General features: G+C 38.6%; 1 protein-coding gene across 1 annotated transcript in view; it reads right to left on the bottom strand.

Annotated features, from left to right (window-relative positions):
• Window positions 1–13605, bottom strand: part of CC2D2A (coiled-coil and C2 domain containing 2A) — a 342921-nt gene that overhangs the window by 31637 nt on the left and 297679 nt on the right. Inside the window, exons 26-29 of the mRNA XM_069074941.1 lie at window positions 9226–9393; window positions 5578–5683; window positions 5281–5390; window positions 2825–2921 (exon numbers count right to left, since the gene is read on the bottom strand). Of these exons, the coding sequence (XP_068931042.1) occupies window positions 2825–2921; window positions 5281–5390; window positions 5578–5683; window positions 9226–9393 (481 nt within the window). The remainder of the gene's footprint in view (window positions 1–2824; window positions 2922–5280; window positions 5391–5577; window positions 5684–9225; window positions 9394–13605) is intronic.

The following is a 13605-nucleotide window of genomic DNA, read 5'->3' on the forward strand; positions in this document are numbered from 1 at the left end:
TTGCTGAGAACTTGCCTCGTGTCAAGATGAAGAAAAGACCTCCATTTGGGTATTAAGTGCTGTGTTTAAACTTGATGTAACTCTGGGGTAGATTCAATTGTGATCCAGGGGTGGGGAACTTTTGACCTTATGTTTGGTAACTAATCTCCATTTAAGAAGAGGGGCTTTGTGGTGGACTTAATTAAGGTATAGTCTAGGGGTGGAGAAGTATTTAGAACAGAGACTTTGTAATTGATTGAATGATTGGAAGGTCCTGGGGTGGGGTAGTACTTGGAGATTATTTAATCACACTTAGTAAATGCTGTATTTTGAATGATGTCATGTTTTAATCTTCTCTGTTCTTGGTTTGTCACTGGATAAAATAGAGAGCACCTATGCTGGTATTTTGAACCTGGGAAGTTGCCTTTGCTTGGCATTATATTACATTCCCTCATCTGTAAAATGAGGGGGTTGAATTGGATCCAGGCAGCTAGGTGACCCAGTGGATAGAGCAAGGGTCCTGGAGTCCTGAGGACCCAAGTTCAAATCCAACTTCAGACACACACTAGCTGTGTGTTCCTAGACAAGTCACTTAACTGCCTCAGTTTCCTCATCTTTAAAATGAACTGGAGAAGGAAATGGCAAACCACTCCAGTATCTTTGCTAAGAAAATCCCAAATGGGGCCATGAAGAATAGGACATGACTGAAAATGATTGAACATGAACTTCATCAGAGGTATCAAACAACTGCCTATGGGCTACATTTGGCCTTCAGCACTTCTCTGCATTTCAAACCAGATTAAAATGCCATTGGGAAATATTTAACAAAATAATCAAAAGTATCATAGAATATAGATAATATTAATATGTAAATTTCTAAGTCAATATTGTAGCTTTGGGATTCTTATATATAGTTCAGTGGGTACTGTTGTCAAGGGTCAGAGCTGGGAGAGCTGGTTCAGTTTTGAAAGAATTCAATCAGACCTTCTCTTTAGCCAAAGGGAGCTTTATTGACAAGAAAGCATGTGGACCTGAGACTTAGCAAGGAGCTAAACAAAGGCATTGATATAGGAAAAGGACCAGACTTATATAGCCAGAAAGTTACATAGCCTATAGGATGATGATGTAATTTTAGGGTTTCCAGTAGGGGTTGGAGATTTAGGGACAGGATGAAGAAGATGGATGACAAAGGATAAGGGAGTCAAGGGAAATTTTATGACCCAGGATGGTTATGGTCCTGGATAAGGGGAAATTTTATGTTATTCCAAATGGTCCAGAATAAGGGAGAAGTTTATGGTAGTCCAAGATAAAAGAAGAGGTTTTATGGCACCTTCAAACTCAGGAAAGCCCCCAAAGGAACTGAAGAAACAGCCCTTAATATTATTTTTAACCTTAGTGCACCTCTGTATCCACGTCACTGTTTCTATTTGAATTTGACACCACTGGCCTAGATGACCTATAAGTTCCCTTCCAGTTCTGAGTCTGTACATGTGTGGCTATTGCAATAGTTCAGTTCAATTGGATGGCAATGAAGGCTTCTATTTGGATGGTGGCAGTAGGAATAGGGAGGAGGTGGTAGATTTAGGAGATATTTGATAAGCAGAACTGGCAGAATTTAGTAATATTCTATGACCTTAAAACTTTGAATGATCTTTTATCATCAAAGGGAAATTCAGTTGTATGCATTAAATTTTATTTACTAAGGCAGTAAATGAGCTTAGATATTTTAAAAAAAGATTTTTTAAACATGACTGAAATTAAAAGGGTTTGCTTCTTAACTCTTAATCTTGAAAACATTTCATTTTTATCAGAATGGCCTCTTATACTGAAGAATCAAATAATTATTGGAAGAACTAATAAAAATTATCTGGCTAGCCTATTCTTTCAGAATAAATATTTATAGAGTTTGCTTGTGTTTTTGCCAAATCCTAGGTAATTCATTAACATGCCATTGTGTAGAGTCTAGAAGTAATAGTCCCGTAAACACCAGGTTGAACACTTCCCAACAAGAACATGGAAAACTGGCTTGATTTTACCACAGACTCATGGGGGAAAATGAGACTGGTACTGGTAGGGATATTCCGGCTTAAAGGAATTAAGAAAAAAACTGAAGGGCATCTATTTTTTTTTAAGCAATTGGGGTTAAGTAACTTGCTCAAGGTTACATGGCCAGGGTGGGTGCTAAGTATCTGAGCCCATATTCAATCCCCACATCATCCCAACACTGCGGCTGGTGCTCTTACTCACTGAGCCACCTAGCCACCCCTATGAAGGGCATCTTTAACATGACTTGGCATTACATACACACAGACACACACACACAGACACACACACGAGACCTAAAGACCCACTCTGGCAAATTCAGATCACTTTTTGTCTACGCTAATATTTTGTTTCCTGCCTGTTATCAATCTACATTTAGCTTGAAGTCTTAACCTTGCCACTCATTAGAATCTTCTTGGATGCTGTTTCAATTCTTGGTTTTAACAATGCTTCTGTGTCATGCAGTTTCCCACCCCTGCCCCATTCAGCAAAATGACTCTAGTTTTGGACTTGGACCCTTGACAGCAAAGGAATGCCTTGACTGCAATCTGTGGGCAGGAAGGGAAGGGACCAGAAATTTGACAACCCCTTTCTCTCTGATCCTCAAACCAGAATAGGTTGAGTTAGCACCAGGGTCTCCACTTTTTCACAGTTTTTGACAGAATTGACCCAATTCACTTTGATGGAACTCACTCAACTTATCCAATTCACCCATTGTTAGAGTCAGGGTAAGCAGTATACCTACAACTACTAGAAAGTGTAAGCAATAGTACGGACATCTTCCTCAAAACCATGAGCTTACCTCCAAGATATCGTAGAGGACTTCATCAAAAATGTTAATGAATATATCATCCTTCACTGATTGCATACTGGTTGTGCTATAATCACTATTAGGAGCTCTATCAAAGCAAAATACAATCAGATTATTATAAAAATGAGTAAATGAGTGTAAAGGCATATGGTGGTGGCAGAGTTGATCTTCAGGGGAGGAAGAAAGACTAAAGAGAAGAGGTTAAAAGGCAGAGGGGAAAGTAAAAAGTTTGAGCAGGTTTATCAGCTCACTTCAGAAAAATCCCATCCTCCTGAGTTTCAGTCAGCCAATCAGCTTGAGGGTAGCCCAAGTTCCTGGACCCTAATCAAATGCCAGTCCCTGTCCTCTTACCAAGGCACCAGTGGATACAACTGTATTCATCATGGGAAAGTAGTTTTCTGATCCTAGACAAAGGTATATACCCTATAAACTTGTCAAATTTTTTGAGAAAACTCCTCAAACTGATCAGATCACTCCTCTATTCAACCTCCCTTACTCTAGAAATTATACACAGAACATTTTCTTCATAATTGTGCAAAACAGATATGATTTTGTTCACCTTACAGATACAGAATCTGAGGCTTTGAGAGGCTGTCATCTACCTATGGTCATGCAACTCATATGTGGACACCAGGTCTTGAAGTCAGGTTTTTTCATTTGTGGTAAGAGAATTTTTCTGAATTGGCTTTATGACTAGCATTTCCTTAAGACAGCTTGTCACATCACTAGGCGGAGCATGCAGAATTTCATTGAGACACCAAACTTTAGCACAGATGATTAACTGGTTAGGGCTAAGAGAATTTCTGACTCAACTTTATTATCTCTGTTTACTTAGTCTGAAATATTAAGTATAGCCCTGGTGCCATCTGATTCGTTTCTCTTGTTTGGAAAATTCCAGCTTGAGATATCAGCTATAAACTTCAGTGTTTAATGGCTAGCTTCCTGTTTTAACCTGATATAGACCATTTATGTTCTTTGATTTGTAAACCTTTAGCTTCCCATTATACCCTCTGTAAAATTCCTGTTATACCTAGGCTGCCTTGTAATTAAACCTATTTAAAAGGTTGTCAAAAATATTATTTGGGGCCCACTGATTTTTGTGTATCACGGTCCTGTGCTCTGAGCATATGATAAATTGGTTGTGTGTTAATCAGTATGATTGGCAGTAGTATATATCAGTGACTGCTTGGACAATTTTTATGTCACATTCTAGGTGCAAGATAACAAAATTAATCCACAGTTATTCATTAAGTGCCTAGTATGTGCTAGTCATTGAGGATACAAAGACCACTATGAAGCAATCTCTGCCATCCAGGAGCTTATATTTTATTGGAAGAGCCAACAAGTATGTGAATAAGTATATATAAAATAAGTAATAGTAATCATAATAGCTGACATTTCTATAGTGCTTACTCTGTGCTGGGTATTTGTGGCAAGGGCTTTGTAATTATTATCCCATCAGATAATAAATTGTATAAAGTGATTTTTTTTGGAGGGGAAAGGGCAAGAGCAGCAAGATAGAATCAGGAAAGACTTCATGTAGAAGGTGGCATTTGGGCAAATTTTCAAGGAAACGTATTCCTATGAGACAGAGAGGAGGTAGGAATTCATTTACTCCAAGCATGGAGGCAGCCAGTACAAAAACATGAAGGTAGGAGATGGGATATCACCTATGCTGAACAGTAAAGGAGACAGTTTGGCTGCAACCTTAAGAGTGTGTAAGAGGAGTAATGTGTAAAAAGTTGGAAAGGTAGAAGTTGAGGTTAATACAAAGGGCCTTAACAACTAAATAGAGGCACTTGTATTTTATCCTAAAGGCAGATGGGGATCATTGGAATTTGGCAACTTGAGGCAGGGAGATTATTCAGGAAGTTATTGCAACAGCTTAGGTGAGGGTTAATGAGGGCCTGAACTAGTGGGGTGGCCCTGTGAGTAGTGAGAAGGAGATAGATTTGAGAGATATTGTGGGAATAGGAGCTATAAAATTTGGCAACTGACTGGATAGATAGAATGAGGGAGACTGAGTAGTCAAGAATGATGCCAAAGTGTCTGGAAGGATGGCGGTATGCTCATTCGGCATAGGAAAATTTGGAAGTGGGGAAAAGGACTGGGCTGGAGGACAAGAGAATAATTCAGTTTTGGACTTCATCAACCTAAATACGTGAACTTAACATGTACCCATTGACTCAGACTTTTCATAACATGGATATTTCCCCTTTCTTCACAATGGACCTGAAGTTCTGTGGTGGATTGACCCATCAAGAGACCTTGTTTCTTATTTTTGCTTTGGTACTAGCTACTTGCCTGACTCTTGGGCAGTGTTTTGATTTTCTAGATCACAGTTTCTTCTTTTGTAAAATGAGGGGGTTGGTTCAATGATCTCAAAGTCCCTCAAAACATTTTATGCATCTGTAGAGAAAGAAAAAAAATCTACGGTTTGCCCTTACCTAAATGGAAGTTCAAGTTCCTCATTCCAGCTAGGATTCGGACCTTCAGCTGTAGTAGTGTGGCAAACGGTTCTTTGAAAAGAAACTTCTACGAAAGGCCGAACTAAAACCTTAAAAATCAGAGCAAATTAGGAAAACAAAACAAAACAAAACAAATGTATAACAACCAAACCAAAGGTTTTGCCTCAGGCAAAAGCATGGGGCAAAAGAAAATATGAAATTAAGACGTGCTGCCTCTCCGATTTAATTCTGCAATAAAGTGAGAAAAAATGAGCTTGACAGTTTGGATTTTGTTACCTGATTGAGCACATTGTCCAAAATATGGGCTGGACTTTGCATTGATGGGGAAGTCACAAGTGTTTCACTGAAAGGCCTTGAAGATCGAGATGGCTGCTGGAGTTTGCTAGGAGAGAAAAGTCATAAAAGTTCCAGGTGACGTGAGGCCAAGGATTTAATTAATCTTCATGGCACTTAAGGAAGAAATGAAGTTGAGAATCACCCAAAGGACAAGGGAGAGGTAAAGGTGGGCATAAGCAGACTGGAGCATGTTATAAATAAGGAATTGTACCAGCAAAGGGGTATAAAGGAATTCATCAAATAAATGTACTAGAGGAAAATAAAGATTGGTGAGTCACATAGCAAGAGAAAGGGATAACAGCCTGTGTGTCCCACTGGTGTCTATGCAGTGTTAAAAGAACATGAACAAAGCCCCAGGCATGCTGCGTAGACTCCCTGTGGCAACGTTAATGGAAGAATGTGAAGAGTAACATACAGGGTGTGCAGGCAAAGACAGACAGATGGAAATCTGAATTGCTGGGCAGAATACCAACTTTTTAATATTTAAGAATGTTTTTAATAGATGATGACATACTGAATATGCATAGCCTCCAAATTATGTGGAATAAAAAGCTCTTCAAGCATAGAAATCCAGTGGAAGGAACCCAAGCCCAGATGATATCATCCTAACTGCACATGTCATCTCCAAAGATAACTTTGGTGAACCTGTCAAGGAGTTTATATGCCAAGGCTTTTATGAAATCACCAAAAATGACCATTTTGTGCACCTGTGTAACAGTTTACCAAACATTAACTCCAGTGGAACAATGGTAGGCTATTGATTTATTCAGTCAAAAGTCTGAACTCTACTGAATATGTCAGTTCATAATCATTGTGTTTACTCTGTGGTCAGGTACTGTGGAGAAAAAACAGATGAGTCTAATGTTTTACATAAATTATCTCATTTGACTGTGCCTTTTCTTTGCCATCTAGTATATTTATTCACCCCAGCAAATAAGAAAGCAATGGAAGGTGGAGAGAAAAAAGAATGAGTTGACCTGGCAAGTATCGAATACCACCTCTGATGGGATTACAGATCCATGAGAATATTGTAGTCATACTTAAATGTATGTAAGCATAGATCTTTTTATACTTCTTTCTATAGGCATGCCTCATTTTATTGAACTTTGCAGATATTGAGGTTTTGTTTTGTTTTTTTTTTACAAATTGAAGGTTTGTGGCAACTCTATGAAGCAAGTCTATTGGCCCCATTTTTTCCAATAGCATGTGGTCATATTGTGTGTCTGTCATGATTTGGTAATTCTCACAATATTTCAATTTTTTTTCATTATCACTATATATATTATGGTGATGAGTGATTTCTGATGTTACTATTGTAATTGTTTTGGGGTTTCACATATACATAGATGCCCATATAAGATGGAGAACTTAATTGATAAGTGTTGTATGCTCTGATTGATCCACCTGCCAGCCGTTCTTCTCTCTTCTCTCCCTATTCCCTGAGACACAGCAATATAAAAATTAGACCAGTTAATAACCCTGTGATGGCCTCTATATATTCAAATGAAAGGAAGAGTCAATCATAAAGATAATTTCATTGTTGTCTCACATTAAGAAATTGCTACTGTCACCCCAACCTTCAGGAACCACCACTAGTCAGCAGCCATCAACACTGAGGCAAGACCCTCCAACAGAAAAAGATTATGACTTGCTGAAGGCTCATATGAAGGGTAGCATTTTTTTTGGAATAAGGTATTTTTTGTTTTGTTTTGTTTTGCAAGGCAATTGGGGTTAAGTAACTTGCTTAGGGTCACACAGCTAGTTAAGTGTCAAGTGTCTCAGACTGTATTTGAACTCAGGTCCTCCTGACTCCAGGGTTGGTGCTCTATCCACTATACCACATAACTTCCCCTAATAAAATATTCTTTAATCAAAGTATATACATTTTTTTAGACATAATACTGTTGCACCCTTAATAGACTACAGTATAGTGTAAACAACTTTTATATATGTACTGGGAAACCAAAAAACTTCATGTTACTTGCTTTATTGTGATAATTGCTTTATTGTGGTCTAGAACTGAACTCACAATATCTCTGAGGTATGACTGTATTTATTTGAGGCATAGTGGATTGACTTTAAAAAAAATTGTCCTGAGGTTTTAATAAATAGAATTAACCATGTACATATTTTCTGAGAACACAACTTTTCACTGTTATGATCCTTTTAGGGTGTTAATAATAAGATTAAATCATGTAACAGTATTAATTCTTGGGGTACTGTGAATATGTATAGGCAGCAGGTCTACTATTCCTGGGAGCATTTGGCTTTGTGACAACAAAACACCAGGAAAGACATCAACAAGGGACCATTTGCATTCATCAAGAATAGCTTGCCTTGACGTGGTTTTTGCTGGGTCCGATGTGGACCTCACAACAGTGGAGTGAGGTAGAGAGCGCAAGTCTTACCAACTCCCATTTTTTTTTCACAGATGAGTAAACAGAAGCTCAGAGAAACTGTGACTTGACCAAAGCCACATAGCCAATTAATGGTAAGAGCCAGAACTCAAACTCAGGTCTTCTGCTTCCTAGTACCATGTCTTACTGCCTGCTGCTTTTTATAAGGGCAGGCCAGGCAGGAGACATAAGAGGAAATAAAAGGGAGGAGGAGGGACAGAGAATTAAGACTAGCAAAGACAGAAAGGGCCAGAAGTGTGAATGACCACTGGAGCGAGGAAGACAGGAGTACCAGGGCACACAAGTTTCTGAATTTCTTGGCCTCGTTCCCCAAAAGGGAGTAAGTTATTTCTTGATGCTAAGGCATTTCCTTTCAACCAGATGAGGGAACCCCCTGAATCACAACTCACTTTCCACAAAATAGATGAAGCACAGAATCAGACCGAAAGTGGGGAGGTCTCTTTTAATATGGCCATATGTGATAATAAAAAGGGCCTTGGACCTAGAGGAAAGAGACCTGGGCTCTTATCCCCACTCATTTGCTTACTTGTTATGTTACTTATTTGCTCTGAACCTCAGTTTATACATACATAAAATGGGCATAATACATGTACTTCCCCTTTCTCAGATCTATATAAACATTTAAAAGAGGCTTATAAACCTTGAAACACCATGGAAGTAACATGAGTGATGAGTTATCAGTGTTTGCAGAACAACTTTTGCTTCAGCATATTAAGGGAGTAAGTACATAAAACAGCATAGATACCCAATCAAATAAATAAGTATTTTAAACAAATGCAATAAGGATTTAATTGAAACTGCCCATTAAGGGGAAGATAAAGAACACTAATAGCCCGTGTTAGTTATTAAGGTAGAGGAGGGATCAGACTGGTTCTGTTTGACCTTGGAAAGCAGAAGTAGGAGAAATGGGTAGACATTACAAAGAAGCACAATTTGACCCAAGGAAAAACTTCCCTGGTACAAAGAATAATTCTTAGGGCTATTCAAAAGCAGACTAGACTTCCTTGGTAAGTCATGGGCCTCCACTCCTCATGTGCTCAGATGGGGGTGGGACGTTCCCTTGTTCAGTAGGCCATAGAAGGGGATGCTTTTTTCAGATACAGATTGGACCAAATGAGCTTTCAGATCTCATCCTCCCCTCACCTTGGATGAGGTGGTGTCTCTTTCTTACCTGGATATGGGTTTTCGTACTGGAATGTCATAGGCTCTAAGGATGTTCACCAAGAGCTTAATGTCTCCATCTGATAGATTTTGTGCTGGAACCTTTTTCCTTCCTTTTCTTCTAGGCTTCAGTGGTCGCTTTTGTTCTGCCAACTTGAAGAGGCTTACACCCAGAATACTAATGACCACAGAATGGGATGACAAAGACATTTTGTTAATTTAATTTAATTTTCAGTTTCACATTCTCTCCCACTCTCTTCCCCCTTTCCTTTGAGAAGGCAGGAAATATGACACCTATTTTATACATACACAATCATGCAAAACATATTTCCACATTAGCCATATTCTGAAAAAAGGAGTTAGAAAAATAAAGGAATAAAATATGTGCCAATCTGTACTCTGAGACCATTAGTTCTTTATTTGGACGTGGATAGAATTTTATATCATGGGTCCTATGGAGGTGTGGTGGATCATTGTATTGATCAGAGTTACCAGGTCTTAAAAGACATTTTAGAAAGTAAAAATCTGAAAGACTGTGAGACCTCCACCAATAAAGTGCCTCAAAGCACTTTAAGGGCCTCTCAAAGACCCCCTGGCCATTTTAGGAGATTGGGATTGATCTGCAAAATTTACTGTGATGGGAGAGACACTTCAGTAGGGACTGTCAGTAAATTTATTTTAACTGCTAACTGCCTAAGGAAGAACACTTCAATTCTGGTCTTTTTGGCCTCCTCCTATACTATTCTACTACATGTACTCTCAGTTCCTACGAGATCAGTCCATTAATTAACAAAAATTCTTTTCCCTGAAATTGTGCTTATTTCACTTTCTCTAGCAAGAAATCTTCCCCATATTCCTCCACATATCCACATCCTGTTCTTCCTCTAGCATCCAAATCCCATTGGACTTCATCTCTTCAACAAAGCCTTCTTCAATCTCCTCCATTAGAAACAATCTTTGCCCCCTCTGGACTCCTAAAGTGCTTGTCGTCTGTGAACATTTCCAAAATTTATTTGGCTATTTTGGGGCTTGAAACAGTTGCATAATACATAAATCCACGACCAGGGGATCTGAAGACAAGGAATGCTTTCAACAACAACAACAAAAAATTAGGAGACAGGTAATTCTAGAGCAAAGTAGAGAAAATTAAGTCTATTTTCAAACTTGAAGAAATGATGCAGGAAATAAGTATTTCTGATATGTATGCTATTTAATATTTCTATAAAGAAAATAGCTCCAGCAGCAAAATTTCCTTAGCTAAGGAATCTCTTTCTACTCTGCAGAATACCAAATTTGGGAAACAATGGCTGTATCACTTATATGGTGCCTAATTACATTTTACTTTGTATTTGGTTTATCTTTATACCCATGTTATCTCCTCTACTAGGCTGTAACTTTTGGAACAGCAGCATTTATATATTTTTCTTCTCACAATATATTGAACATAATAGGCATTCGGTAAATAATGAATGAATGAAAACAATGTGTCAAAAAAGAGGAAGAATAATATGAATCAAAGAATTAAATTCTAATATAGAAGTTTAAAAATATACATTCACCACTTTTAAGTAAATCTCATTCTATAGGTGGAATTGTGGAGAGTGAGCTAAAAGGTCAAAGGACAAAGTGAATTCTGAAGAGCCTTGATCTCACATGGGCAATGGCTAGAGTCCCATGGAAGGACCCAAGATGGCCTTTCTGTGAAGGATCAGAATGCTGATCAATGCTCATGTGGATAGAGCCCCAGGCCCACGCCTACCTGATGTTTTCTTTATTTGATCTCTAAGGTAGGTTCTCACCCAGAGTTGTAATGGGTGATAGCTCTCACTAGTCTCTATCTGGCCTCCAGGGTAATTCAGTTCCTCTATATATTTCTGTCCTTAGCATGGAGGCCCTCTTCTGCCTACTTAGTTCACTTGAGGAAGACAATTAGTTTTTCAAAAATCATGTAAGGGAAGGTAATTCTATTTAAGGCAGGACACTTTTGGCAGTCTAGTGAAGCCTATGCACCCCTTCTCAGAATATTTTTAAATACATAAAATAAAATACATAGGATTGCAAAGGAAAACAATTATGCTGAAATAATTATTAAAATATTTTATAAAACAAGCAAACAAGGTCATAGACTCCAGGTTAAGAACCCCTGACTTAAGGGAAAGAAGAGAAACTTAATAGGGTAGAAAACTGATGAGTCACAGAACATGGAAACTTTTTCTAAGATTACCCTTTTCTTTAATACTTAAAAAAATCAGGGTTTTAGGGAAAAAAAATCTGTGTGGGTAATCCACTCACAATATTCAGATCACAACTACTCCAGCTTTTGTGAGTTATTATGGCCAAAATATTCCTCTTTGCTTGGTGGCCAGCTTCATGATTGAAAATCTCCTCCAGGCTGCTCCTTGATGAGATGTACACATTCCATTAGCTAGCCTGTACTTTCTAGATTAGTAGGAGAGGGAACAAGTTTTGAGAACTTAGAATCATGTCATGAAGAGGCACTGGAATAGTTTTCCTTGAGGAAGCCGCTCCTCATTTGGCCACAAAGGGCTGGCAAAGCTTTGTAGACTTCATTGATTCCTGTTCCCATGTAAGGAACATCTGATCCTGCTGTGTTTTAACTGATAGTTTTGTTTACATGTGGTATTGGAAGTAAGAGAAGAAAGAGTTCAACACTGACCAGCTTTGAGAGATGGGCTTGCTTTAGCCACTGATGAAAAAAAATGTTAAAACTGACCCTGGGGCTTGTCTGTGTGAGCTGGTGCTACTTGGGGACATTATTTCTTCAGTGCCTGGCTGGACTTCATGCTCCCTCAGGCAGCCCACATCAAGTGATAACTAAGGTACCTATCATAGGTCCCACTGATAGATAAGCTCTTTTAAGGAAGTTGAGTAGTTATCAGCTCTGGCTATTTGCAGATCCATGCTCTATTATCACTGGGCATAGGCAGGTTGTTCTTAAGGAAGTGGGCATGAACTTGAACTTCTTCTGTAAGTTATCGTGGGGCTGGGAGCATGGGGTATGATCTGCTAATGCACTTTCCTAAGTCAGTGCTCTGATCCTGGAGAGTGACCCGCTTATGAGGTATTCTATGCAGCGAACTATGGCATGTTGATTGGGAGTACCAAACATAGAAGCAGATAAATAGCTAAATGTTAAAAACAAAGTACGAGAGCACATACCCTGAGCCATCAGAACTTAATGCCCCAAATAAAGCAGAATGGCATGCATAGAAAAGAAACAACATAAAATGAAAAATATGTATCTATTCTACAAATAACTTTCAGGATTATAAACAAACTAAGGACCTGGATTTCCCCAAAGTGTAGGCAAGAGAGGGCTTTGGTGAATATTACTTTGGACATAACCAACCCTGTATCCAATCAAGGGGACTATATGGATGGCTGTTGGCTTCCAGAGTCCTGGATACCCAAGGAAAAGTGTCTTGAGGGTCAGGGGTTGAGTAGAAGAAGAATATGGGGGCTATAATGGACACTGTAGTAGTTTCTCTAGTTAGTTTCTATTGCATTCTCTTGCCTTGATCATGTTTCCAAAGAAAGAAAATATCTGCAACAGAAATGTTTTTTTGGGGGGGAGTCATGTAGCCAGGAGATTTTGCGGAAAGCTAGGAAAAGGCTATGGAAAAAGGAGAGATGTTTACTGACAATGCATTTATAAGGTAAAACCATAAGTTCAGCTACTCTGTTGTCCAAAGGAATGCTTTGGAGTATTTTCATGCTTGCTTCCTCTCTGTCTCCTCCCCTCCAGTCCCCAACACATAGTTTTTGACATCATTCAATTTTCTCTTATTCAACACAACACATTTGAGTGAATTAGTTATATAGCTCATCACACAAGGTAGAATGGAAAGAAATCAGGACTTGGATGTCAAAAGCTCTGGTTCTGAATCTTGACTTTGTTACTTACTATTTGTGTGGCCTCAAGTAACTAATTTAACCTTTCTGAGCTTCAGTTCTATAAAATGAGGAAGTTGACTGGAGCATGTTGCTTCAAACTTTAAAGCCTGAGATAACCCATTATAACACATTTACTAAGCTTCTTCTTAATGTACGGAATTATACCAGGCATTGGGACCACAAGGAATTTATAACCTAATAAAGGGAATAAGATATGTACTTAAATAATTGTAACAAAACAGATTGAGATAAGATCAACACAGACACCCAGAGAAAGTGTTTTCTGAAAATCTGAAGAGGGAGAAATCACTTGCAGTTGGGAAGATCTGAGAAAACGTTATAGAGAAAGTCATGTCTGACCAGCTTGGGCGTTGAAGGAAGAGAAGGACTTCAGTAAATGGGAGATAAGGAAGGAATCTGTTTCAGACATGGCAGAAAAGCCTTTGTGAATCCATGGAGGCAGGAGAGGGTATGA

This window comes from Petaurus breviceps, unplaced genomic scaffold (genome assembly GCF_028583685.1).
Source record: "Petaurus breviceps papuanus isolate PSGF00001 unplaced genomic scaffold, PetGlider_PUasm1.0 140, whole genome shotgun sequence".
Taxonomy (NCBI): Eukaryota; Metazoa; Chordata; class Mammalia; order Diprotodontia; family Petauridae; genus Petaurus; species Petaurus breviceps.